Source organism: Phyllostomus discolor, chromosome 8 (genome assembly GCF_004126475.2).
Source record: "Phyllostomus discolor isolate MPI-MPIP mPhyDis1 chromosome 8, mPhyDis1.pri.v3, whole genome shotgun sequence".
In the NCBI taxonomy this organism is placed as follows: Eukaryota; Metazoa; Chordata; class Mammalia; order Chiroptera; family Phyllostomidae; genus Phyllostomus; species Phyllostomus discolor.
The window spans coordinates 105,033,434-105,059,158 of NC_040910.2; the positions used below are offsets into that span (position 1 = coordinate 105,033,434).

The 25,725-nt window shown below is 51.9% G+C and overlaps 1 protein-coding gene across 2 annotated transcripts; it reads left to right on the forward strand.

Annotated features, from left to right (window-relative positions):
• The first annotated feature begins 2,624 nt into the window (after positions 1 to 2,624).
• Positions 2,625 to 14,285, forward strand: CDC6 (cell division cycle 6). 2 transcript variants are annotated; one of them, XM_036033874.1, is made up of 12 exons: positions 2,625 to 2,755; positions 3,496 to 3,730; positions 4,466 to 4,747; positions 4,872 to 5,071; positions 5,316 to 5,491; positions 5,878 to 5,984; positions 7,325 to 7,464; positions 8,020 to 8,120; positions 9,265 to 9,329; positions 11,947 to 12,149; positions 12,747 to 12,887; positions 13,401 to 14,285. In XM_036033874.1, the coding sequence occupies exons 2-12, from the start codon at positions 3,502 to 3,504 to the stop codon at positions 13,488 to 13,490; spliced, it is 1,734 nt and encodes a 577-aa protein (XP_035889767.1). In that variant the 5' UTR covers positions 2,625 to 2,755; positions 3,496 to 3,501; the 3' UTR covers positions 13,491 to 14,285. The 2 variants fall into 2 exon arrangements, with proteins under 2 accessions (XP_035889767.1, XP_028376092.1); XM_028520291.2 differs by having other exon boundaries at positions 3,540 to 3,730.
• The last annotated feature ends 11,440 nt before the right edge of the window (positions 14,286 to 25,725 follow it).

Sequence of the window (25,725 nt, forward strand, 5' to 3'; positions counted from 1 at the left end):
ATCCTAACCACCCCAGAGGATGACTATGGGGGAAATACGCCTCACCTCTGATATCACCAGAGCCCAGTCTGGATAGTCTTTTTTTTTTTTTTAAGATTTTATTTCTTTATTTATTTATTTATTTATTAGAGAGGGAAGGAAGGGAGATAGAGAGAGAAACATCAATGTACGGTTGCTGAGGGTTATGGCCTGCAACCCAGAAGTGTACCCTGGCTGGGAATCGAACCTGGGACACTTTGGTTCCCAGCCCGCGCTCAATCCACTGAGCTATGCCAGCCAGGGCTGGATAGTCTTTATACATAATTGAATTTATTCTCCGCTTCTAGGTTTAGGTGTGTGAGATTTAAAGGACTATATGGTGTCTGTCCACAAAAAGTTGATGAAAAAGGCAGGTACCCAATTTGCAGGAATGTCCTGTCCATTCAGCAAGCATTTATTGCGTACTTGACTCTGTGCTCAGCATCTACATGATGAAGATGACTAGAGAACATTTCCTTTGCTTCCAAGGAGTTCCAAGTCTAGGAGATTTCAGGACAGCTACCAGGAGAAAACTGCACGGTATTAAAAGGCCTTATGGTCATTAGCCAGGGATGGAGGATGGGGAGCAGTGTTCGCTCCCCATCCTTGGAGAGTTGCGTAGACAGGAAGTAGCAAGGACAGGCACAGAAGCAAGAAACAGCCTGGTAGTAAGGACGTCAGGTCACTGGAATATCGGGGAGGGAAAGCTTCAAGTAGGCAACATTTTGGAGACTTTCCAATCCTGACATTCTGTGATTCTCTGCCTGCCTCCACAGTGGTCATTCACTCTCGCAGACTGTTTTTGGACCAGTGCTATATTTGCTAGTGAGTGTTTTCATAGGCACCAATTTGCATGTTAAGTACTCTGCCTCTGTAGGTGAGGGAGGTTGTTCACCACCATCCCTTAAAGCTGACTGGGCACATGTTAACCATTGCATGTTACTAAGAACAATTTTTAGGTGCCCAGCTTATAAAAATAAACATGAACAGTATAGGTTGCTTCCTAGGTTCTATTGCCCTATTCAGAGACCAGAAATACCATCTGGTTGAAAGCCTACATTCTTGGATAACACTTCTTACTTTCATGGCTGCCTCATCTCTTCACTCTTACGGTTTTCGGCTTCTAGAAAGCCTTCCCAAGATGTGCTCCTTCAAGTATAAAGGACACATGGACAAAAACTAGGGACGGATGGAAATGGGAGGGAGGTGGGGAGGGCTGGGAGGGTGGGCTGGGATGGGAGTAAAAATTGTACTTCAACAATAATTAAAATTAAATAAAAATAAAACGTGCTTCTTCAGCATCTCTTCCTATTTGGAAGGCCACTTTAGAAACTGCATCTAATTTTCCCTTAAGTTTAAGTGGTCAAGTTTGATCTCCTGCCAGACTTCCTGAGTTCAAATTCCAGCTCTTCCATTTCCTACATTGTGTGACCTTGGGAACATTTACTCACCCCCCTCTATCTCTATTTCCTCATTTGTAAAATGGAAATAATACCAACTTCATGGGACACTTATGAGAATTGATAAGGTGATACAGGTAAAATGCTTGAGCTCAGTCCCTGGAATACACTTAAGCACTCAGTATTGGCTTTTATTTCCTATATGAACTAACTACAATTAACAGATGGTTGTAATATTGCTTTCCTACCTCTCAGCTTTATTGCTCTATTTTATTTGATATTAAAGGATGAAAGGTAAATGCCTACCATTATCTAGAATTGGGTTTTGGCCTTTAATGGAACCCGAGGCTTAGCTAGGTTATTAGCTTTGGAAGCTGGCCTGTAAATTACTGCTCTAATTTATATTTTTCATTAAAAGCTCAGCTTGTCTTTTTTGTAGCAGTCATCTCTGGTCCTGGAACCCTAGTGTTTAGCCATAAAAAAATAAAATTAAATTAAGGGGTCATAATTCTCTCCACTACCCACAGTGTTGATTAATGGGATTAATGATAAGAAGGTACACAAACTATATTCTTTAACAAAATAAAAGCAAAGGCCTAAGTTTATTTCTCCCCTTTGAAATACAAATAAGGGGATACTGGAATAAGGCGTAGAGTATTTCTCAATGCATGTGTAGAACTTTACAAGAAACCATTGGTTTGGGTGTTAGGAAACCTTCAACAAGATGCTGTGACCTCTATGTAACCCTCTGCACATTTGCTTTGTGGCTTGCAGAGTTGAGAGTTAGAGAGGAATGCCTAGCATCATACCTGACACCCAGAACCACCCCCCAAATGGTAGATATTATATAATTGCTCTGTAAAAGTGTGGCCCATTAGGATAATGAAAATGGCTAAATGCAGCAGTTAGAAGGGGCAACCACATCTTTAAAACTCCCTTCAAGCGAAAGGCGTAGAAATGAGCCGCATGCGGCAAAGACTACAACTCCCGTCAGGCTTTGCGCACAGTTCTTACCCAGAGTCGCTTCCTCTACTACCGCGAGTCTTTCCGCTGTGGACCCGGATGTAGTTCTGTTCTTGGCTAAGTGGGCGGGGCTCACGGGAGCTTTGGAACTTGGGGCTCTCTTATTGGCTATGGAGTGGACGGGAATAGTAGGGTGGGCGTTGGCCAAGGCGCGCGGCACTCTTGTGACAGCCAATCAGAAATCTGCTCGGGCTTTGGCGGGAGACCGGAAAGCTAAAACTGTGCAGATTTGGCGCGAGCGCGTCTGGGTTTTACTGCTGCTGGTTTGCTCAGGAACTTGTTTGGGGAAATCCCTGAAGCCTTGTGCGAGAGAGGTGAGAAGGATCCGGCCGTGAGGCGACGCAGCCTTGTGGCGTGGAGAGGATGGGCTTGCTCCGGGAGGTCTGGGGTCAGGGGAAGTAGCGGAGTTGGGGGGCAAGGCCCGCAGGTACGGAGGACGCCCGAGGTGAAGTGAATGGGGGAGAGCTCAGATATCGGGAGATCCCGCCCGGCAGGGGAAGGGAAACGTGAGTCCTCGGAGTAGTCCGGCGGCTGCGCGCACGTAAAGGAGCTGAATGTCGTAGGACGGAGGTGTCCTGGCGAGGTGTTGAGAGTTGTGCAGAGAGAGATCTGGGGGGGTGAGGACTGTAAATGTGGAAGGTTGCTGGGCGAGGCTGGCGCTACAGCTACACCCGAACCTGGGGTGACTGAATTTAGAAGTAGTTAGAAGTCACTCAAGATAAACTCACTGCGTCGCTCAAGCGGGAAAGACCTTGGAGACAGAGGGCCTGGTTTGCCGGAACTCGGGGTCTCTGTGCCTCCCCGTTTTCTCACCTTGAAGATCATTTTAGTAACAGTACGTCCTCTAAGGTAGTTATAAAACTTAGATGAAGCAGTATCTAAAGCAAATATTTACAACAGCTTCTTAAACGTAGTTGGTGGACATGTTTTTGCCATTACTGCGTAGATTTGGATGGGAAGCAGAACTGAATGAATGCTGAAGTAATGTTATAACATTATGAAATAGGCGTCATCATTGGTATAAATTCCATGTTAGTAGTTATTTTTCCTTCAGTTTCACATGTTGACTGGCTGTCCTGTTCTCTCTTTTGTGCCCAGCTGTGTTGCCGTCATGCCTCAAACCCGGTCCCAGGCCCAGGCTACGATCAGTTTTCCAAAAAAGAAGCTGTCGCGAACGTTGGACACAGCTAAGAACTCTCATGACACCAAACTGGAACTGACAAACGTCCAGGCCATACCCCGTTCTCCTGGTGTGAAGAGTCAACCTCTCAGCCCCAGAAAACGCCTGGGTAAGCTATCCATTGTACAATTTTAGTATTTTGACAGGTAGCTCTTGACCCTCTTTATTCAATAATAAGGTGCCTTTGAAGCAGCTAAGTTCCGTTAAGACCACTCACTGTGTTCACCCTGGTTATTTTCAGGATGATTGGTAAGTTCTCTCACTGAACTTCAGAGTTAACATCACCTTCTGGAACGCTGAGTAGGTCTGATCTTCAGTTCCTTAACTGAACTTCATTCTGTCGGTATTTTAAAGGACCTCCCATTGAGCTGTACTGTATATTATTTTGAAATTCGCCTTAATAGTGGTGAACTAAAGAGACACAGGTGACATTCTTGTTTTAGATTGGTGGTTGGTAATCCTGTCCTGTGGTAGATAATGTGTTTCTAACGCGGGGTGATTGGGCAATGTCTGGAGACATTTTTAGTTGTTACAACAGAGAGGGTGCTAGTGGCATAGCGGAAGAAGGCCAGGGATGCTGCGAAGCATTCTGCACTCGGGTTGAGGAAACCCTTCTTTTGGAACCGACTGAGGCTTGGATCCCCCTCGGTTTCTACCAAACGGTAGTAAGATTCAGTGGCGCCATCTGGCGGTCAGTGCTTGCTTCTAAAATGACAGGCATTTTATCGTGGTGGTTTGGACTGCAGTGCAAATTCACCTGTTCCTGGGGGAGGCTGAGATTTTTGCAAAGCCTTTTATTGATTGCTGCCACAAATGACTGTGTTTTGGTTTTAATATGTGTCAGGTGATGACAACCAGTGCAACACTCCCCATTTACCGCACTGCTCTCCACCAAAGCTGGGCAGGAAGGAGAACGGCCCGCCACGCTCACACACACCTAAGGGACGCAGATTGGTATTCGACAATCAGCTGACGGTTAAGTCTTCTAGCAAAAGAGAACGAGCCAAAGTTCACCAAAACAAAAAGTGCCCCTCGGTTCCAAAAGGTCAAGACATCACCACGAATTCCAAGCAGAGACGGCCAGTGGAGAAAGAATCTGCATGTGTGAGGCTGTTTAAGCAAGAAGGTTTGTTATTACATAGCAGTTGTTAATGTGGCCTTGTAAATAAGGCTGGTGACTCCAGACGAAACCCGTTGGGTCTTCTCAGTCACCTCTGTTGTGTCTGACTGTCCTTTCATGTCTGGCACAGGCACTTGCTACCAGCAGGCAAAGCTGGTCCTGAATACAGCTGTCCCTGACCGGCTGCCTGCCAGGGAAAAGGAGATGGATGCCATCAGGAGTTTCCTGAGGGAGCACATCTGTGGGGGGAAGGCTGGAAGTCTTTATCTTTCTGGTGCTCCTGGAACTGGAAAAACTGCCTGCTTAAGCCGAATTCTGCAAGACCTCAAGGTACTTTGAGAATCTGAATTATGATGCTCTTGCCAAAATGACCGTTATTAAGGGTTTAAGAAACAGTGGCGGGCTTAAGTGCCGTGTTCTCCCAAAAAGATGTTTTAAGTTTCATCGTCTAAATCTTTCCAAATGAAAGTAGAGGTTATTCTCTTGTATACTGTTCACTCCTCAAAGACACTTCAGGTTCCATCAAATCCTTATCTGTGGCCCAAATAACTCCTCTATGTTTGCATTTTTCTAGAAAGAACTGAAAGGTTTTAAAACTGTCGTGCTGAATTGCATGTCCTTGAGGAGTGCCCAGGCTGTATTCCCAGCTATTGCTCAGGAGATTTGTCAGGACGGAGGATCCAGGCCAGCTGGGAAGGACGTGATGAGGAAACTGGAAAACCATCTGACTGCAGGGAAGGGCCCCATGGTGTAAGTACTGCTCTGCGGAAGTCTTCAAGGCCTGTTACCCGCAACCCCCCATTTTAATCTCTTCATCGGTTTGCTCATAAAAAGTTTTCCTGTATTTGCTCTATGAGAGATAGTTGCATAAGCTTAAAGGGAAGGGAGAAAGGAAAATTACACCTTCTAATGTTAAATTGGAAAACTGTTTTTAAACAAATTGCTTGAAAAACCTAAATGCTACTTTTTTGTGATGGTAGAGGGGGGATCATCTGTAACAGTGACTGGAGATAGGACACAGTATGGTCTTTAAACTGGTCTCAGCTGTAGGAATGTGGCCTGAGTCATCCCAGATCAGACAGATTGGAGAGGTAAGACGGTGAGCGTGGATGCTAATTGTTTCTCTCTCTATGTAGCGTGTTGGTGCTGGACGAGGTGGATCAGCTGGACAGCAAAGGGCAGGATGTGTTATACACGCTGTTCGAATGGCCCTGGCTAAAGGATTCTCGACTGGTGCTGATTGGTTAGTGCTCAAACTGCTACTATTACACGGTTAATCTAAAGAATTCTTTTAAAAAAAAAAATTTCTTGCCCTGGCTGGTGTGACTCAATGGTTTGAGCACTGACCTGTGAACCAAAAGGTCGCTGGTTCAATTCCCAGTCAGGGCACATGCCTGGGTTGCGGGTCAGGTCCCTGGTTGTGGACGTGTGAGAGGCAACTATTTCTCACACAACGACATTTCTCTTCCTCTCTGTCCCCTTCCTTTCCCCTCTCTCTAAAAATAAATAAATAAAATCTTTAAAATTTTTTCTTTCTTTCTTTTTTTAAGATTTTATTTATTTATTTTTAGAGAGGGAAGGGAGGGAGAAAGAGAGAGAGAGAAACATCAATGTGCGGGGTTGCTGGGGGTCATGGCCTGCAACCCAGGCATGTGCCCTGACTGGGAATCGAACCTGCGACACTTTGGTTCTCAGCCCACGCTCAATCCACTGAGCTATGCTAGCCAGGGCTAAATTTTTTTTTAACTTGTTGATTTTAGGTCAAAGAGATGAAAGGGAGAGAGAAACATTGATTTGATGTTTCACTTATTTATGCTTTCATTGGTTGATTCTTATATGTGCCCTGACTTGGGAATGAACCTGCAACCTTGGCAAATGGGGATGACTTTCTAACCAACTGAGCTACCCAGCCAGTGCAAGAATTCTTTTTTAATCTCTTTAGCCTATTTATCACCTACTTATTTTAAACCAGCATTCCGTTTTTTTATCAAAATAAGAAAGTAGATAGTAATTTTAATCTAAGAAAAATCAGTTTTAAGCCCTGGCTGGTGTGTTTCGGTGGACTGAGTGCCAACCTGTGAACCAAAAGGTCTCTGGTTCCATTCCCAGTCAGAGCACATGCCTGGGTTGCAGGCAGGGTCCTCAGTAGGGTGTACGCCCAAGGCAACCACACAGTGACGTTTCTCTCCCTTTCTTTCTCCCTCCCTTCCCCTTTCTCTAAAAATAAATAAATAAAATCTTTAGTTAAAAATTTTTTTCGACTCATGTTTAATTATTTAAAAAAAGAAGATCAGTTTCAAGTCTGAAGAGAAATGAAATAATACAGCAATTCAGAGACCATTGATTTTTGGAGTATCTGATTCTGCTCATCAGTGAACAATTCTAACTTGAAAGAGCATTCTGTGGTGACTATATATGTCTCACCTAATGAGTGTTGGGTGGGCGAGAGGGGAGCAACCGGTGGGAAGCAGCCATTGGAATGCTGGTTATACCTGGAAATTTTTATTCAGGTTCTGGTGGTTGATTTTTTTCCTTTAGGATGATTTGACCAGGGATGGTTACCGTTCCTTCTCTCCTCCTCAGGCATTGCTAATACCCTGGACCTCACAGACAGAATTCTGCCGAGGCTGCAGGCGAGGGAAAAATGCAAGCCGCAGCTGTTGAACTTCCCGCCTTACACCAAAAACCAGATAGCCGCCATCTTGCAGGATCGACTCAACCAGGTGAGTGACAGCCCTTGTGCCACACCGCGTGTTCCTTGGGTCACCTGTGTCCGGGAAACGTGACAGTAGCTCTAAAACATTTTGTTCTGATGGCATTACTAAGCGTGGAGTTCCTGTGGGCCACCATGAGAACATTTTTATAAGAGTTTTTACCCCACGGCTCCATTTATCGGGTGCCTCTGTGGAAATGAAAACGAGAGAGGAACCACTCAAATGCTTCTCTGTTAAGGCTTTCAAAGGAGGGCCTATGAGAAACTTTCTCTTTTGAAAATGACTTAATAGGTTTTAATTTAGATTTGCTAATTTGCTTCCCCCCGCCCCCCAGCCCCATATATGAACCTCTGCTGCATTCCTGCAAAATGCTTAGGTGTGAAATCCCCATGTACTTATGGGCAGAAAGGGCATCCCTCAGACCCTCACGGGGGGGTGGGGCGGGGGGCGGCCATCAAGTTTAGACTTAAGTGTGAAAATACTTACCTCGGGGATCTGCATGAAAGAGGAAAGAGAGGGGGGACCTTACGGTTCAGACCGTCACCTTCCGTGTCTCGTCCGCAGGTATGCAGAGAGCAGATTCTGGACAGCGCCGCCATTCAGTTCTGTGCCCGCAAAGTCTCTGCTCTTTCGGGAGACGTTCGCAAAGCGCTAGACGTTTGCAGGTGAGTTACAGCCCTGTTGGCTGCTTTTATTAAAAAAAAGAAATGCTCTTTAATTGTCTCATGTAACTCAACTGAATGTGGCTTAAGAGGCTCTATGCTGCCACTTTTTCCGCTCAGAAAAGAGGACTTGTTTCTCAGTGGGGAGCTCTGCCTTTCCACCGTGTTAATGTCTGAAACATTACCAGTCCATTACCTACAGAGGGAGGAACAAATGAGATGTTGCTGGCACTCCCTGTGGTGATTATAGATTGGTTAATTACATTTGTATTAAAAAAGACTCCAGTTTACTTTTCCATTAGCTGATCTCAAGCAGGTTTATTTATGGACCTGAACCATCTTTGCCTTCAGACATTTTTTTTTCCTCCCTTCGCTTTTTTGTGAGCACCCCTTCCTTCGGTTGGTGGTCCCCACAGTTGTGGCTCCAGACCTCTCTCCCTTCCCATCCCCTTGTGCCTCCTGCTGGGGAAAGCCTCCGTGCTGACTGATGAAGTTTCTTCCTTCCCAGTAGGGGCACTGGGTCCATTAAAATGATCCTCGCTGTGCTGGCCTGCTGGTCCTCCCTCCCCCTACTGCCACGCAGTAGGTCCAGGGCTGGCTCACGGCTTCCTGCGGGCAAAGTGGTTTGGAGAGAGCGGTGGGAGAGTGAGCTCTTCCTGTGGCTCGATGGCATGGTCCTGGATGTGCAAGTTTCCCCTCGTCAGCAGACCCCCCTTGGGTGAAGACTGCAGCTATGAGCCGTAGGCGTGCAGGCTGGCGTGGTGTAGCCCACGCGTGTGCCGTGTACCTGTGCCTGAGGACTCCCCTCTCAGGTCTGGGGTGGCTGTGTCTTGTCAGCTGCCCACACTCCGTGTTCTGTCGCCTGCCCCAGACGTTTCCCCTCACCCAGAGAGTCGCCGCTCACTCAGTGTGTGCTGACCTGCAGGGCACCTGCAGGAGGGAGCCTTGCAGCCCCGAAGTGCTCGGGTTCCCCGGTCTGCGGCTTAGTTCAAGGCCACTGTGTCTCCTTTAGCTGAGACATAACCCAGCATTGTGTGTGGGGTTTTAAAGTGATAAAACATGTTTTTTGTTAATACATATGTTTTCAAGTCTGGTGTGCTGTTTGGTTTGGCTCAGCCTAAATTAATTTTAGAAATATTTTTCACAGGAGAGCTATTGAAATTGTAGAGTCGGATGTCAAAAGCCAGACTATCCTCAAACCACTGTCTGAATGTAAGTAGTTTATCTCCTTCCTGTCTTCCTTTGTCATGGAAGCCTAACTCTTCTGGGGAAAGAGCTAGAAAGGTGTAATGAACACAGTTAAATCCATTTGTGTGTGTGCGTGGTCTATTTCGTCAGCTTTGTTTCCATCCTGCCTGCCAGTCCTGTAGTCCATGCGTTACTGGAAATGCATCCCCCCGGGTGTTACATAAATGGTGGGGGCACAGTAAGTTCTCTTTCCAAGCTTTAGGAATGAAAACTAAACAATAAAGTTGGATCAGCTTCTCTCTGGGTGCTTAGGTTGTGTGCAGTTTAGTTCTCAATACAGGGGGAAGCAGAGCCCGGTCAATGGCAGACAGATGGTGAAAGAACTGAGTTCAATTGGGAGCATCTCGAGCCTTTAAACCAGTCCAGGAGGGTGGAGATGTAGAGGCGATATGGCTGCAGCAAACGGCAGGCTGATACAAAGACGCAAAAATTCATTTTCCTTCCCTCCGCCTGGTCCTCCTCGCTGTGGCAGACGTGCCGTGGCCATGAACTACGTATCTCCTCAGGGTCGAACGTCCAGTGTTAATCTCTAGCGACAGGACAGTCCGATTTGATTGTTTCTTCCTTCACTCCTGCGCTGGTTGAAAACTTTTAAAATCGTTTCTAGCACTGCAGTTCCACAGAGAATACTTTCTATTTTTCATTACCTTGTTAAGAGAAAATTAATAAAAATACTTCGGAAGTAGCCAAACTTAGTGCTTCGGATGGTGGTAGGTAGGTGATATGTGCCACTGCATAGACTAGATGCTGGTTTCTGTTCAGCTTTTCAGAGTCTTCCTTTTTTCCCCACCACCAGATGACATTTGTTATGGGTGTGTCGGTGACCCTGTGAGCACCACCGGCACACACATAGCTAAAAGAGGTTAGAAGTTCCTGGTATGAATTATTAGATTAGTGTATTCCTGTCTTTTGACCTCTGATGTATGTGATAAGCTTTTTTTTCTTTTTCATTTTTTCTTTTATTGATTCTAGAGAGGGGAAGGGAGGGAGAAAGAGAAGGAGAGAAACGTGGATCAGTATCCTCTTGCATGTGCCCTGGCTGGGGACAGAACCTGCAACCCAGGCATGTGCCCTGACTAGGAATCGAACCCTTGACGTTTCAGTTTTCAGGACGACACCCAACCAACTGAGCCACGCTGGCCAGAGTTACGATTAGCTTTTCATGGCTGTAGAAAGCTATGGGGAGACTGACTTGAACTATATACAGAGTGGGGTAAAAGTAGCTTTACAGTTGTTTGTATCAAAAATAATACAATAATTAATAAATAATAATACAAGAATAGCCCCTGCTGGTGTGGCTCAGTGGATTGAGTGCAGGCCTGCCAACCAAAGGGTCACCGGTTCAATTCCCAGTCAGGGCACATGCCTGGGTTTCAGGCCAGGTCCCCAGTAGGGGGCACATGAGAGGCAACCACACATTGATGTTTCTCTCCCTTTCTCCCTCCCTTCCCCTCTCTCTAAAAATAAATAAATAAATAAATTCTTTTTAAAAAATACAAAAGTAGTAATAATAATACAAGAATAAACTGTAAACCTACTTTTGCGGCCCCCCCCCCCCCCCCCCCCCTTGGATATGAAGACACTTTCTAGTAAGTAGCACTAGCTGGGCCTCTCTGACACCTGGTAGGCTCCCAGCACTGAAGACACTCAAACGCAAGTTGGATAGACAGACGACCACTTGTCGGGGCTGTTTCAGAGGGGACTCAGCCATGGGGGAGGGAGCAAGAATAGGCCTCTGAGTTCCTTTCGGCCTTAAGATTCTGCTACTTGATCTGTGATCTCCAGTTTCGCCGCCCCCATCAGTCCTCGGCAGCATCCCGTTCACTGTAATAAAACAAGCAGGCGGCAACCGCACACGATCTCAGGAAGTAACTCTAGGCAGAGGTTGTTGCAGAGCGAGTCCCTCCTCTCTCCCCGTCCGCCCGTCATCCAGACAATGAGGCCATAGTCCTCTGCGGCTTGCTGGCCGGCTCTCAGCCTCCGCCTCGGCGATGCAGCTATCTGCCGAGATATCCAGTGACGTTCTCTCAAGTGTTGCCCTGCTGCAGATCGGTGTGGGCAAGTGACCCAAACCGCAGAGGTCATTTGCAGAGGCTGTCTTGAGGACTTACGTGGGACTGGCTGTGTTGTTTACGTTTAGCCATGCATTTGGTTCAGTATATGAGGTAGTTTTTCCAACTTTTTTCTTTCTTTCTCACTCGCTGAGCACAGCCCTCTTTGTTTCAAGGTTCTGTTCTGCACCTTTGCTTTTAAGCACTTTCAAAGCAGGATACAGGAGTTCTCTGGCCCTTATTCTTTCACGACATGGATTTTTGCCTCTGCAGTTGTGTTCTGCAGGGAGAAGTGGCTCACCATTCTGCCCAGAAAAAGGCTAGCCCCCCCTTTCCAAGTCATCCCACGTAGTTCCGGCCTCTTTCTGGGAACAGCGCTGTCTGTCATTCTTTCCAGTTGCAGAGTTGGAACCTCCGCTTTGCCACTGCATGACTGCACTTGACTTTTCTTCAGCTAGAACTTAGTATCGTCTGTCCCAATACACATAGTTTTTAAACATCTGAATAAGCCCGATTCATTTATTTCACAGGTAAATCACCCTCTGAGTCACTGGTTCCAAAGCGGGTCAGTCTTAGTCACATATCCCGAGTCATTTCAGAAGTTGATGAAAACAGAATGGCTTTGGTCCAGGAGGGAGCACAGGATTCCTTCCCACTGCAGCAGAAGATCTTGGTCTGCTCTTTGCTGCTCCTGACCCGGCGGTTGAAAAGCAAAGAGGTCGCTCTGGGGAAGGTTAGTTGGGCATGTCAGCAGAGGGAGCTGGGGTAGAGATGGGAGTCTGCTTGGCAGAGCAGGGGTGTTTTTTTTGTTTTTTGGGGGTGGGGGAGGAAGAGAAACATCAGTGTGGGATAGAAACATTGATTGGTTGCCTCCTGCGTGCCCCCAGCTGGGGATCCAGCCCACAACGCAGGCCTGTGCCCTGACTGCAGGGTCTGCAGGCTGGTGCTCAATCCACTGAGCCACACCAGCCAAAGGGGCAGATGTTTTCCAAAAGATGTATTATGCTCCAGCTGATATGAATTAAAAATGGATTTTAATAGTCAGAATAAATACTGATAGCCTGTAAAAGGCAGCTGGCTTTATTTCCTTTGTGTTGTAGTTGAGAATTTACCATTAATCCTCTCCCACTTCTGCCTCAATGAAATATGTAAAGCCCCTTTCTTGCATTATAGTGTAGGTTTTTGGCAATATCTATAGAGTGTCTGTTCGAGAATGTCATTGAAAAGAGGGAGAGTTTTTGCAAACCCAGACTCACATTTTTTAAAAGATTATAAGGTTACAAGAGATGTGACTTACAAGCATCATTCGTTTTCCCTTGTTTCCTCCCAGTTGTATGAAGCCTATTGTAACGTCTGTCGCAAACAGCAGGTGGCAGCTGTGGACCAGTCAGAGTGTTTGTCACTTTCAGAGCTCTTGGAGGCCAGGTGCATTTTAGAATTAAAGAAAAACAAGGAAACCCGCTTCACAAAGGTACAACCAATTGCTTTCAACTGTCTTGTTTTGGAGAGCTTATTTTGTTTAAGAATTTATTTATTTATTTTTTAGAGAAGGGAAGACAGGGAGAAAGAGGGAGAGATACATCAGTTGGTTACCTCTCGCACGTCCCCAGCTGGGGAGCCAGCCTGCAACCCAGGCATGTGCCTGGACTGGGAATCGAACTGGCAACCTTTTGGTTTGCAGGCCAGCACTCAATCCACTGAGCCACACCAGTCAGTGCTGGAGAGCTTATTTTTTGTTAAAGTAAAGAATTTAAAATGACCTCCATTAGACAAAGTTTGTTTTTTGTTAGGTAGAGTTTAAGATCTGTGAGGATGGGGCTGCAGCATGAATAAGATTTTTTTGGTAGGCCATTGAAGGAGCAGTGTTTAACTTGCTTGCCTCTTGGGAGAAAAGCTCAATGTGGCAGACTTTTCATGTAATAAAACCTTTGCTTATGTGAGTTCTCCACTGTAAAAAATGCTTTTTTTTTTTCTTTCTTTCTAGGTGTCTTTGAAGATTGAAGAGAAGGAAATAGAACATGCTCTGAAAGACAAAACTTTAGTTGGCAATATCTTAGCTACTGGATTGCCTTAAATTCTTTTATTCTATACTAATACCCGACCCGAAAGTATCTAGTTGGTACTTAAAGTGCTATAAAGTCTTCATTTTAGTACTTTATGTATTCAGATCTGAAGACAAATACTACTTACTTTTACTTGAAAATGATCAATTTTAATTTATAGATTCACGAATATTTGCACAGAGTAAAACATCTTTGGGTCTTACTATTTTTATGCATTAAAAATTACCAAGTAGACCCTTTTAAGTTACTCTTACTACCTGAACAGGTCCGCAGGACACAGATTCGCACTACAGGCTGTGCGTGTGCGTGTGCGTGTGCACGCCTCTCCGCTTCCACACACGCTGGTGCATTTGAAGGACTGCGGGGACTGGCATCCGGAGAATGGAAAAGGGCGACCCAGGAGAAGAAGCAGATCCGCGTGGAGATTTGGAGGACACTCTGTGGTCGCGGGATTTCTTCCTTTTCAGAGTGTCCCGTGGTCACGTGGCAGATGCTCCCACGCTGTGACGTCTTAGAGACTCACCGAGTTTCTCAGGCTCTCCCAGGGGGTGGGGGTAGCCGGGAGAGTGTGGCGCTGCAGACTGTGAATACATTCATTCTCAAGTCGCCTCCTTGGCCTGTCTGAGCCATCACGGTTCCAGAGAGCTCCGGCTCCCAGAAGGCGACGTGAAAATTCCTCCCACAGTCTTGCCGCCCTCGCATGAAACTACTTGTCCCAAGATGCCTGAGTTCGGGGTTGGCTTTTTTTTTTTTTACCTCATCTCCTATTTTTCTGGTCTTGTGAGATAAATCGATTCATATGGTTACTCAAGTCTCCCCGTTCCTGGGTTTGGTTTCTAGTGGCATAAAAATGGCGATTTGCGTTGGGGACACCAGGGGGCGCCATGACGACACCGACCGCTTGGCAAGTGCAGGGGCAGTTTCGCGGGAAGGGGAAAAACTTCAGTTTGATTCATTTGGGAGATTGCTGTACTTTTGTAACTCAAGCAAATTCTTGGAATGCAAACCATATGTTCTGATATGAGTGGTCTGAGCCCCAGTGACCAAGTCTGCTCTCTTGAGCTCTTCTATCTCCTCCTCCTTTTCTGACATGGACTTGAGTTTGGGAACTTGATATGTGTGCAAATGATCTGTTGGCCACTGTTTCATTCACGCTGCCCACTGTATCCTTGCAATGCGATCTGGGCTACAGCAGGTGGTATGGGATAGAAGAAGGGCATGCAGAGAGGGCCCTCTGAAATGAACACTCCCCACGGGTGTGTGGCAGAGCATGATCTATAGGCGGGAGTCTGAATGGTGTTTCCGCGCTCCTTCGACAGAGAAGTCGTTCCGTCTGGTGGTAATTTGCGGGCGGAGAACACAGCTCCATACGCAGAAGCCTGGGAAGTGTCTGGGGCTGTGAGGGTTAACCAGCATAATTGCAAAGATTGTCCGAAGGCTGATGGAAAGCAGAGACTGAAGGGGATTGAGAACAGATGCGAGGCTTGATTTAAATTACATTTTATTGGATGCTGCAGCCTTAAGAGACGTGACTGCTTTACAGTTTGTTTCCACACTGTGGGCAGCTGCTGTCTGTTCTGTGTCCACAGTAGGATCCTGCCCAAAAAGGAGCAGCCTCCCCACCTCGTTGCATTTGAGGCTTGGCGCCTTCCTCTCCACTGCAGGCAGGGCTCGAGTCAGGAACATGGCTTGACTCGCAGTGGGGCTGCTGTGTATCCTCCGTGGCTCTGAGCCAAGACTGCCTTTGCAGATTCCAAGGGGCCGAGTTTCTCTCCCCTCTACCTCCTTTCTCTCTCCCTTTCCCCTGGTATTTGGAAATGGGGCTTTCTGTGCACTGGTTTGTTAGTTTCTTTTCCTTAGGTTCTCCCCCCCACTGTCAATTTCTAGGTCATTGCTGCTCTTAAGGCTTCAGCAATTGGAACAGGGTTGGTCCTGTCAATGATGCGTGAAGCCGACTTAAGAGTCCCTGCTTGGCTTCCGCTGCCCTTGTGGGAGCAGGAGCTGATGCATGTTTGTCGGCGAAGTCTTAAGTGTAGTTCAGACAGCCAGGGAGCAGATTGAGAGGAGGCGGAAAGTCCTTTTCTTGCTGGCTTTTCTCACCGAGGCTGAGAGCTATGGGAAGGAGTGGGATTTTTCAGTGGGATGGGCTGGGCTCGTGGTTACTAGTTTTTGCCAGGATCAGAGGCTGTTTCACACAGAGCAATGGCAGAGATGCTGACCTACATTCTTCCTCCCGAAGGTGGTGGGGCGTGTGTGTGTGTGTGTGTGTCTATATCCTGGTTTACTTATTTACGTTTCTTCAAAGAAGCAGATTAAGCTTCCAGAGAGTGTTGTCGGGCATCGCCATGGAAAGCACAAGGACACAATAGAGTCGGTGCGTGTCCCAGCCCCAGAGCTGCCGCCGATGTTTCTGGCCCGATGAAGGCTGGCTTGTGGCTAGGTAACTGGCGGGCGTGCGTGAAGTCCGAGCTGCCCGGAGATGGGAAAAGTTGGCAGGGCGCTCTCCTCTCTCCCGCCGCCCGAGGCTGCTCCCTGCCTTTATTAAGCGTCCTTTTAAGATACACCAGTGAGAACTTGGAAGTAGGAATGAGACGGACTTGGAGATTTAAAAAAAAAAAAAAAAAAAGACAGAGGTGTCAACTTGACCACTCAGACCGAAAGAGAGCAAGCCTGAGATTTTATTTACATGTGTCTGTCCGCAGCACTTGGTGCCTGGTACCTGGTAGGTGTTCAGTCGACGTGGAGGGGACAGGTAAATAAACCGAGGGAGATGCTGCCTTTCCCAAACATCGCTGGTGCTCCTGCCCAGAGGTGGCGCAGGCCCCCCAGGGGAAAAGAAGGGTGCTTCATCTTACAAAATAGGTCTTGGCACAGTGGTGAAGGTTTATTGGCCTCACAGATGCGTTCCAATCGCTCCCTCTGATGTAGTGGTATTTTGCTTGAGGCAACTTCCACGTTGCTCCTAGGAGGCCTTGGCTAAGGAGAGAGAGTCCTCCCGGCAGGCTGGGAGGAGGGACGCCTGTCTGGTGCTTACCTGGTGTCCTTAGAGCTCCGCCAGCAGCCTCTGCCTCTGGCTGGCAAGGGATTACGGAAGAGCCCGCCTTGGATATCCAACTTTTGTTTTTAACTTTTGGGGAAGGTTGTAACCTTAGGTTCTTCCCCAAAAAGTTGTCCTCTAAGACTTTCTCCTTTAAGCTGCACTCAGAGGCAGGTCTCCCCCTTCTCAGAAAGGGCGCGCTGAGCTCCGCGCCTCGCCCTAGGGGGAGAAGGCTGTGCCCTCTGGTCTCGCCTCGGTTGTCAACCCCAGCCCCAAGGCACTGGCAGGAGAAACTAATTGGGTGCAAGGGGCCTGGGTAAAGAAGGCCGTCTGAAGACTGGCAAAAGGAGAGAGACCTAGCTCCTTTTTTAAGAAGCTCTAATTGAGTTCTGAATCAGCCTCGCTCCCTTTGATCCCACCTCTTTTTCCCACACTGCCTGAAAGCGCCGGATCAGCACTTTACAACAAGGGTGCGCCGGCTCCGCGCACCCGCCCCCCGCTCCTGATGCTCTGCCGCCGCCATCCACCGCTTGTCTCCTTCAGTTAAGATAATGAAGATGCTGAGAGATAAAATGTGTATTTAATAAGGGTGGGGGTGGGGAGGCAGAAAGGGGCAGCCAGGGCCTTCCCTGGTTTGGGGCCTCGCCAAGACTGGAGCTGAAAGCAAAGCTAGAGTAAGACTTGGCCCCAGGGTGCGGGGGTTTCTGGGCCTCCATCCAGCTGACTTCACTGCCTGCTGTTTGCCCTAAATTCCCCCACCTCCACCCTCTCACCCCCACACTCCCTTTCTTTTCTCTCTGCTTGCTCCCGGTGGGAAAAGGAAGTCTTGCTTCAACTTTATTTTCAGCTGGTAACGTGGCCTCTGGTGCGGTGTCCCCCAGCCCAGAGTCAGCTGCAAGGTCGCGCTAGGGCAGCCCCCTCCAGCCGGAGCCTGGAGAGGCTGCGGGCTCACAGTGTGGGGTGAGAAACGCTGGCGTTAATGAAGACCAGCTGCCAGTCTGGGCCGTGCCTGCAGTTAGCTGGAGGCCGTGCTTTGGTGGCGGGTAGAGGTACGAGGGTGCGTGACCTCCACCCCTGGGCACAAGGATATCCTGTGGCAGCTGAGGCTTGTGCTCTCCGAGCTTGACTCGATCCTCCTCCATTTGTAAGAGAGTAGTCTGTTTCCCCGCTGCCCCTACTCCTCCCCTTCCCAAATAACACTCAGCCCTTCTTGAGCTTTATAACTGGAGTGGTGGCCCAGCTGGGATCTGAGGATCTCCAGGCTCTTTTGTAAACACTCATTAACTCCCTGGGAAGAACCGAGGGCCGTGTTTAACAGCTGGGGGAGAACTGAGGCACATCGGGGTGAAGGGCCTGACCTGAGCTCACCCGACCACGGGCTCCACCCTGGGGCCCTCCGTCCCCACCGTCTAGCTCCTTTCCCCAGTTCTTCCTGCAAGACACAGGCAGAGGCGGAGGCACTGCCGCTGCCCTCTCCCCTTCTAGGGAGAGGCCGTGCTTCCCCCTTCCCTCGTTTCTCACTCTGCCTGGCCCTTCACCCCATGACATTTCCCCAGCTCTGCTGCTGGGGCTGTGTGCAACTCTCCTTGCAAAACGTTCTTCAGCCAGCCCTCTGCAGACTCCCCAGCCACCTCTCCCTGGTCCGCCTAGCCCAGCAGACCTGAGTTCTCCCTTCAGAGCTGCTGAGGGGGTCAGCTGTCCTAAGCTGGGTCTGTAACCTTGAAATTGATGTGATTGCGTTAAGAGGCCCTTCTGCCCCCTATATTTATCCCAAATGGTACCTGGGGAAATAATCTCTCCAACGTATTTGTTCTGGAAAAGTTTCAAGATCCTCTGAAGGACAGGGGAGGGGCACCACTGGACTCGTGGGAGCTGCGTCTTGTTCCACCGCCGACTGTCTTTCCCGGTGGTGGGCATAGCATGAGCCCTTCGGCCCCACCAGCTTGTGCTCTCACCTGTGTGCGTCTGTCTGCACATCTCGACACACTCCCAGGTGCCCCTCAGTCTAAATATAAAACTCTACCAGTTTCTGAATACCATCAGGTCATACTGCCCTTTCTACTTGCTGGAAGTCAGTCCCCCGCCGTGGGGTGTCCTCTGGGACAAATAGGAGTAGCGGGGAGGGGTGCTGTGTCTGTGAAGGGGGTAGGAGTGAAGGCTCGTCCAGAATGAAGGTCCCCTTCCCCCAATTCTCAACAACTGAGCTGCATAGCAGGAGGGGTAAGGAAACTGATCGCCACCTCATCTTCAGCACCAAAGCCCAAGTTCATCTTCTCAGAGCAGGCAGCAAGAAATCTCTCTTTTCTCCTGTCTCATGCTCAGCTGAAGTCATCCCTGTGCTGTGTGCTTGAGACGGGACTTTTCCTGGCCCCAGCCCATGACTCAGACCCCCGTCTTTCCCCTAGTGAGGTTCTTCCTTCCCCGTTAGTCCTCAGCGCTGGCTGTACCCGTTGACCCAGTCCCGGCTGGTGGAAGAGGGCGGGAGAGCCAATGGCTGCGCAGTGGGCTTTAGGACCCGGCGGAAACCCGTGCCTCTTGCAGCAGTCTAACCCAGAAGCAGGGGGAATCCTGAATCGAGCTAAGAGGGCTTCCCCGGTTCTCCTGGGATCCCCGTTGCCCCCCTGCCAGCACACACCTGAGCAGGTAGGACCACGCGCACCCCTTCCCAATTCCCCCTTGGTCGCCTTCCGCCTGGCCTCTCCTCTTCTGATCTGGCGGTTCCCTCCTGCCTGTTCAGGCTTTCCCCATCCCTCCTCCCCCACCGCTCACCGTAGTGCTGCGAGGTGGGAGCCTGGGAACCGTGGGGTGTCTGAGCCTCAGAGCCCCTCCAGCGCCCTTCCTGCACTTCCCCGAGCAGTCCGCTCGCTAGCTGAGCATGGAAATCGGGGGGAAGCACTGCCCAGGCCCCACGCCCTTGTACCTCCTTTGCAGCGTTGCCCAATACCCCTTCCCCCACCTCACCTCGACAGGAGACTCGGTGGTGGTGGTGGTGCTGGGGTGATCGGTGATCGAGAGCGAAGGGAACCGGAGCCGGACGGGAGCCTCCCTGGGGAATTCCTATCTCGCTTCCTCCGTGCCTCCCAGCCCCAGGAGCTCAAGACTTTGCCCCCGTTCCCTCCTCACCTTGGAGAAGTAACGTCTCCTTCCAGGCACACCTCACATCTGGGTGGCCAGAGGCTCTGCTGGAGCACAGTAGAGGGTGTGTGTGTGTGTGTGTGTGTGTGGTGCGGTGACCTTTCCTCTAAGGAAAGTTCTTTCAGCTTAGATTCCCATCTGTGCCAAGACCTAGTGCAAAGATTCCCCCCACCCCCACGTGCGTGTGTGTGTGTGCGTGCGTGCATGTGTGTAGACCATGCGGTTTGGTTGTAAGATCTATAAGCTTTGGCTAGAGGTGTCCGAGTGCACTGCCGGGGAGCGATCCCAGAGTATGGCCCAGGCCAGAACAGGCTCAGCCCAGATGGCCGGGGAAGGGGGTGTGGACCAGATCGGGGAGGCCACCCAGCCTCGTCAGCTCCCTGGGTGACTGGGCTGTCAGAGCCTCGGGCTCCTGGTATTACCCTTGAGGCCTCTTCCCTGCTGCAGGATCCCTGGCAGAAGGGCTGCAAGGCGCCTACTGATGACAGTGGCTTCTTCTCCCCTCCCGTGTGGACTCTGTCCTCTGAGGGCCTAGGGCATCTCGTTCAGCAGGTGTATGGCTTGTCTGAGGAACTGTGTGTGTGTGTGTGTGTGTGTACCTTGCTTCCCGGTGAGCTAGCCTGGGGAGGGCAGGGATGGGAGACACTGGTCACACTTCGAGGGACCCCCTCTGGGTGCTGGGGGTGAGTGGCGTGGCCTCCACATATCCACGTGTGGGGGTGCAATCTACATCCCCCCATAGCTCCCTGAGTCCCCTACGGGTTGGTTTTGGAGGAAAGGGTGGGTACCGACTTAGTTCTGCTCTTGACTCAGAAAGAAAAGTAGCGATGCTAAGTGTGAGCCGTGACCTGAGAGTCAGAGGCCCGGATCCGAGGCTCCGCCTGGCCATTTCACTGCGCGCACGGCTGTAACAGTTTCTTCGCCTGCAAAGTCAGCGATCAGTCACAAGCCCACTTGCCTGATAGGACACCGGGCCAAGACCCCATAAGACAATTTCTCATAAAGCTCAGTGCAAACGGCAGTTATGGCCTGGGGAGAGTTCTAGGATGGGATTCTCTCCCCGAATCTAGGTCAGTCTCTCTGCCTTCAGCGTCCTTCCCCCATCCTTGCCCATCTGCGGGGCGGAGGGACCAGGCAGAGTGGCTACCCCGGGGGCTGTAGAACCCCGCTAATGCACATGGTCGCTGTGGCCAGAGAGCCCGTGGTCAGAAGGGACAGATTCTCCACCAGACTTTTCTTCCTCGGGCCCCACACCTTCTCCCCTGAGTCCTGTGTCCACTGTTCTCCTGCCATTCCCGCTCCTCGTCCTTGTCCCTGTCTCTCCCCTGCCCGGTGGCCTCCTTGTCCGGCTCACTGGGCAGGAGACCTAATCGGATTCGACAGCTGAGATATGTGTGGCGGCTGAGAGCAGGCGGGAGGGAAGCCAGTGGGAGGATAGTAGGAGGGCTGCCCCTGGCACTGCCCGGGCCTCCCAGGCACCACCTTGTGCCTGCTGACTCCTGGCTTGGCTTGGCCCCCGTGAAGGGGTACAAGGGGAAGCTCAGGAACAAAGGGGCCGGGGTCTAGAGATTGGGGGCGGAGAAACACTCCTCTTCGGTATTTGGTGGCCTGAACGTCAGTATCTCTGACTCTGACAGGGGAGGGAGGACAGCAGGTGAGAGCCAGGCCAGCCCCTCCCTTCCCCATCCCCGTGACCCCACTTTCTTCTCTCTTCTTGCTCAGAAATGGGTTCACTTTCCCACCCAGCCCCTTGGGCCGGGGTAGCTCCTTATGGGTCACATCCGGGCGCTGCTGGGGGCACCACCGTGCATGCGCCTCACTTCAGGTGGGTGGCGTCCGGCTCCCCGAGGTACCTCGCTCTCAGGGCCCGGCGCCAGGACTCCTGGGTTCCCTGCCTGCCTCGTGGTGCGGGGCTGCCCTGCAGGCTGCAGGGGAGTCGCTGAGCTGGTTTGCTTCCTCCTGTGTGGGAAGGGCCGTCTCCAGGGCGGGGAGGTGTCAGGAATCCCAGGTGGGACGGGGTGCGGGCACTGCAGTCCCTGGCTCACTGTGCCAACTCCTCCCTCCCAGTCTCCGACTTAGCTTGGCGGCTGCTTGGGCCTTTTCTAGCCTCCGGGCTTCCCTCTTCCTATGCAGGTAGCCAAGATCTTCTGCTGCCCTTCTTCGCTTATTTCCCATGGTATCTGGGGGTGGCTGTTGAATCCCCTATACCTGCACCCATACATTTTTGGGGGGGCAGGGGATTAGAATACTCGAGGCTGGGGCACTATTTTGTCTTCCCTCCCGCTCGGCCAGGACGAAGGAAACCGGCACAGACTTCCCCACGCCAATTCCCTCTGCCCTCAAAAGACCAGGCGGCAGAGCCAGACCCTGCCTTCTTGGTGCCCACAATGTGGTTGGCACTGATTTGTCAGAAATTGGGAAGGTTTCCCTGCAGACCGCTTGCCTCCTCTCCTTTCCTCTCGCCGGGGCTGGGACAGCTCTGTGATTGTGGGCACTTGTGGGCAGGCCTCCCCCTAGGGGAGGGGTGTGGGACGCCCCCGAGATGGCCAAGTTGGCGCTGGTCCCGGGCTGGAGTGCTGGACACGGCTCCGAGCTGGGAGTGTGTGGGGGAGAGCAGGACATGGGCCTCTCTGCCCCCCTCGTTTCCTGCTCTTCGGGCAGCTGTGGGCGAGAAAGGCTGCAGGGACTATTTTTAGTTGGTCTGTCCCCTGGCAGGAGGGACGTGCAGAAAAGCACGGGGAAGGCAGAGGGTCTGGCCAAGGTGAGGGGAAGGAGGCAGGCTGAGGCCTAAGGAAGGGCCAGGGGGGCGCCAGATAGAGCGAGGAGGCAGGCTGGGCAGGCGTGGGGCCTTGTGGAGAGGGTCCCCACCCAGGTGCACGGGCTGGGGCGGGCGGAGGAGTCCCGGGACGCCTCAGGGTGTCTGTCTCTGTCCAACAAGGACCAGACTTCGAGAGAGAAGAGGCTTTAGGGGCCATCTAGACAGTCCCCTCACAGAGGGGGAAACTGAGGCCCAGCGAGGAGCTGAGACTTACCCTAGGACACTCAACTGGTCGTTGGCTGCCCGGGCCCCTTGCACTGGTGTTCTGTCGTCACGGCCCCTCACCACACCTGTGTGCGCCTCACCCCCTCGCCGCAGCGGGGAGGCCCCTGGGCCCGGTGCCTGGTCTGTCTCCCTCGCTGCTTGTTTGTTTGTGCAGGGTCTCTGGTGAACCCCAGCTCGGTCTGTTTGTGCGTCTCCACCGTGTGGGGAGAGTCTGCGTCCGGGCTGGAAGGAGGTCAGGGCTGGGGTTTGTTTAGGTGGCCTGTGGCCGCTGGTGTGAACAGGGTGCTGGGCAGGTTCCAACAAGCACACGGGCTGGCGAGCTGTGGGGCTGGGAGACAATTTAGAGAAGGAGCATCCTGTCTGACTCCATTTCAGAGACCCAGAGGGGGGCAGGCAGCTGCCTACGGTGGAGGGATGGGTGGGGGACAGACGGAGGACTGGGATCTGGGGTGTGGGTTTGCAGGCTCTCTGGTCCCCTTTGGGAGCCCCCATCCTCACACGCTTGGGTCTCGGTGGTGGTTGGCTAATCCCATTGGCGAGGGAAGGGAGCAGGCGGAGGAGCAGGGAGGTTATCAGAGGCTCGGACTCCTGGGTAGAAGCGAGAACTCCCCGGAGGCCCAGAGGCAGCGCAGCTGGTTGAGGGGCTGGGGGCAGAAAGGACGGCGGAGAGTTACGGTTCCTTGGGATTCAGTCACCTGCCTCAACCCCATTCCCGGGGCCACCGTGCGGCACAGCCGCAGGAGGGGCCATTCCGCAGGCTGATGCCAGTGGCGCCCCCTGGAGTTGTTCGGGGCTCTGCCCGTGTAGCCAAATTTGGCACTTGGGCCCCCACCACTTTTCTTCGAATTAGCTTCGGATCCAGCTGGCAGGAAGTGTTCCGGATGGACCTTAATCCGACACCCATTCCACCGCCCCGCCTCTGTCTCTGCCCCGCGACGTCTCCTATTCCTCAGCGGCCCACCCCCTGCTCCCCCCAAGCTCCGTGGGCCACGAATGGTGGCACAGGAGCCCCTCCCCCTCTTTCCACACTGTTTCTGTCTCTGGGGGGCTGATGTATCACGCCCCCCCCCCCCCCCATCAGGCCTGCCGCAGTGTGTGAGAAATCAATAGTGCAAATGGATTGGATTGAAGTCAGTCGTTCAGCCTGTCGACGCCCCTCGGGCCCTATCTACTCTCCTGGGACGTCTTCCGGCTCCGCAGACGCGGAGAGATACACACCTCGTGGTGGCTGCCGCCAGCGCACCGTGCAGGGGAATGAATGATTCTCCCAGTCCGTCCCTGCCTCCGTCCTGATCTCTTTCTCTCCTACACGGAGAGAAAGGGGCTGGTCTTAGCGTGACAAATACTCCTGAACGTTTCTTTTCGGGCTTGGGTGGAGTGAGGGTGGAGGGGCTTCGAGGCAGTGGGCCGCGGGCCAGAGGCGGGAGGGGAGCAGGTGGGTGAGGAGGCCCGTGCCCAGAGCGGAGGACTAGCTGGGGAAGGGATTGGGTGACAGCCCACCCCGTCAGCCTCTGGTAACTCAATCCCTGCACCCCACCCTCCCGATTCCCCTCCTGCTCAACAACTTCAGCAGCTGCTGGCAGAAGCCCGTATGAGTGCGTGTGTGTGTGTGTGTGTGTGTGTGTATGAAGGGGGCTGGGGGGCGGGGAGAGGGGCTGTGGGGGCAGGAGGTGCTGCCAGGGCATGTTAAAGGAGACTCATGGCTCGGGTACAACTTGGGCGGCAGGAGGCGGTAGGGCTGGTGGGAGAGTGGGTGGTGATGATGGGCAGGGGCAGGCTGTTGAGGGGGGCGCTCGGGGCAGCCCAGGGGTCTCACAAAACTTGCCTGCACTGGAGCAGGGCCCGGTGTGGTAGGGGTGGGCACGGTGAAGGGCAGGGGTGCCCACAGCCGTGACTCGCCCCGGGATGCCTGTTCTTCACCAGGGGGCGCATGTAACCATGAAGGACACAGCCTGTCCCTGTCCTCAGTCCCCGGGCTGTGCCTGCTGGGCATCACAGTCTGGGTGACTAAGTCACTTCTGTCCTGGGGCTGGCAAAGTGCCAGGCTGAGCTCTTCTCGGTAGGTGAGTCACTGCCCTGGCATCTCCCCCGGATGCAGCTGAGTCACCCGGCTGTGCCTGCTGGGCAGGTGGGCACCGTGCTTGGGGTGGGGCTGGGGGGGCCCCGTGCGTCGGCTCGGTGCCTTCTCTGATCTTTCCCTGGCGTGCCCTGGCCCCCGACATAGACCTGCAGAGCCGGGCAAGGACGGCGTTTCTCCCATGCGCTCTGTCGTGGGGGTGAAGGAAGAGGTGGCAGGGTGCTGCATGGAAACAACTTTGATTTGGAGTAAAGGGGGGGGCGAGTTAAGGAGATGACAATGGGTTTGAATCGTAGCTCTGCCACTACAAATGACCTTGGGCAAGACAATTTCTTTTTGAGCCTCAGATTCCTCATCTGCACAATGGAGCCAGGAGTCCTACCCCAGAACACCCTTCTGGACTGGAGAATCAAATGGGGTGGGGCCACGAGGGTGCTCCAGGGAGGATCTCCTTTGGGGAGGAGCCGGGAGGCTGGGGACGGGAAGAGGCGTCAACTGAAGCGGGTTGCAGTTCCAGCAGACATGGCCCACCCCACCTGCATCCAGGTGGTCTTGGCAGACCCTGTTCAGATGGCCAACGGTGCCGTTCTCTGGGAGCTCCCCAGAGGCTGGGAGGCTGGGAGGCCGTGTTTTGCTAGGAGTGTGGGCCCTCCTGGGGTGTCTGAGTTATTTTGTATCTCCTTTGACTGCTTTGACTGCTGTGGGTTGACTCTGGCCTTGCACCAGTCAGGGCTCTCGGGTTTCGGAGGAGGATCCCTGTCTTGGGAAACGAGTGGCTCAGGCTTCTCCTGCAGCCCTTCTGTGTGCTGGGGAGGAAGGGTGGGCCCCCACGAGTGTCTTTCCTAAAGAGTGAGGAACCCCTAGGCCCGTGGCACGGGCCCCCCCCCCCCCCACCGCCATCGTCTCCGTCTCCCTTCCTGAGTTAAGGTCCCTGGAGGATGGCGGGTAGGAGCC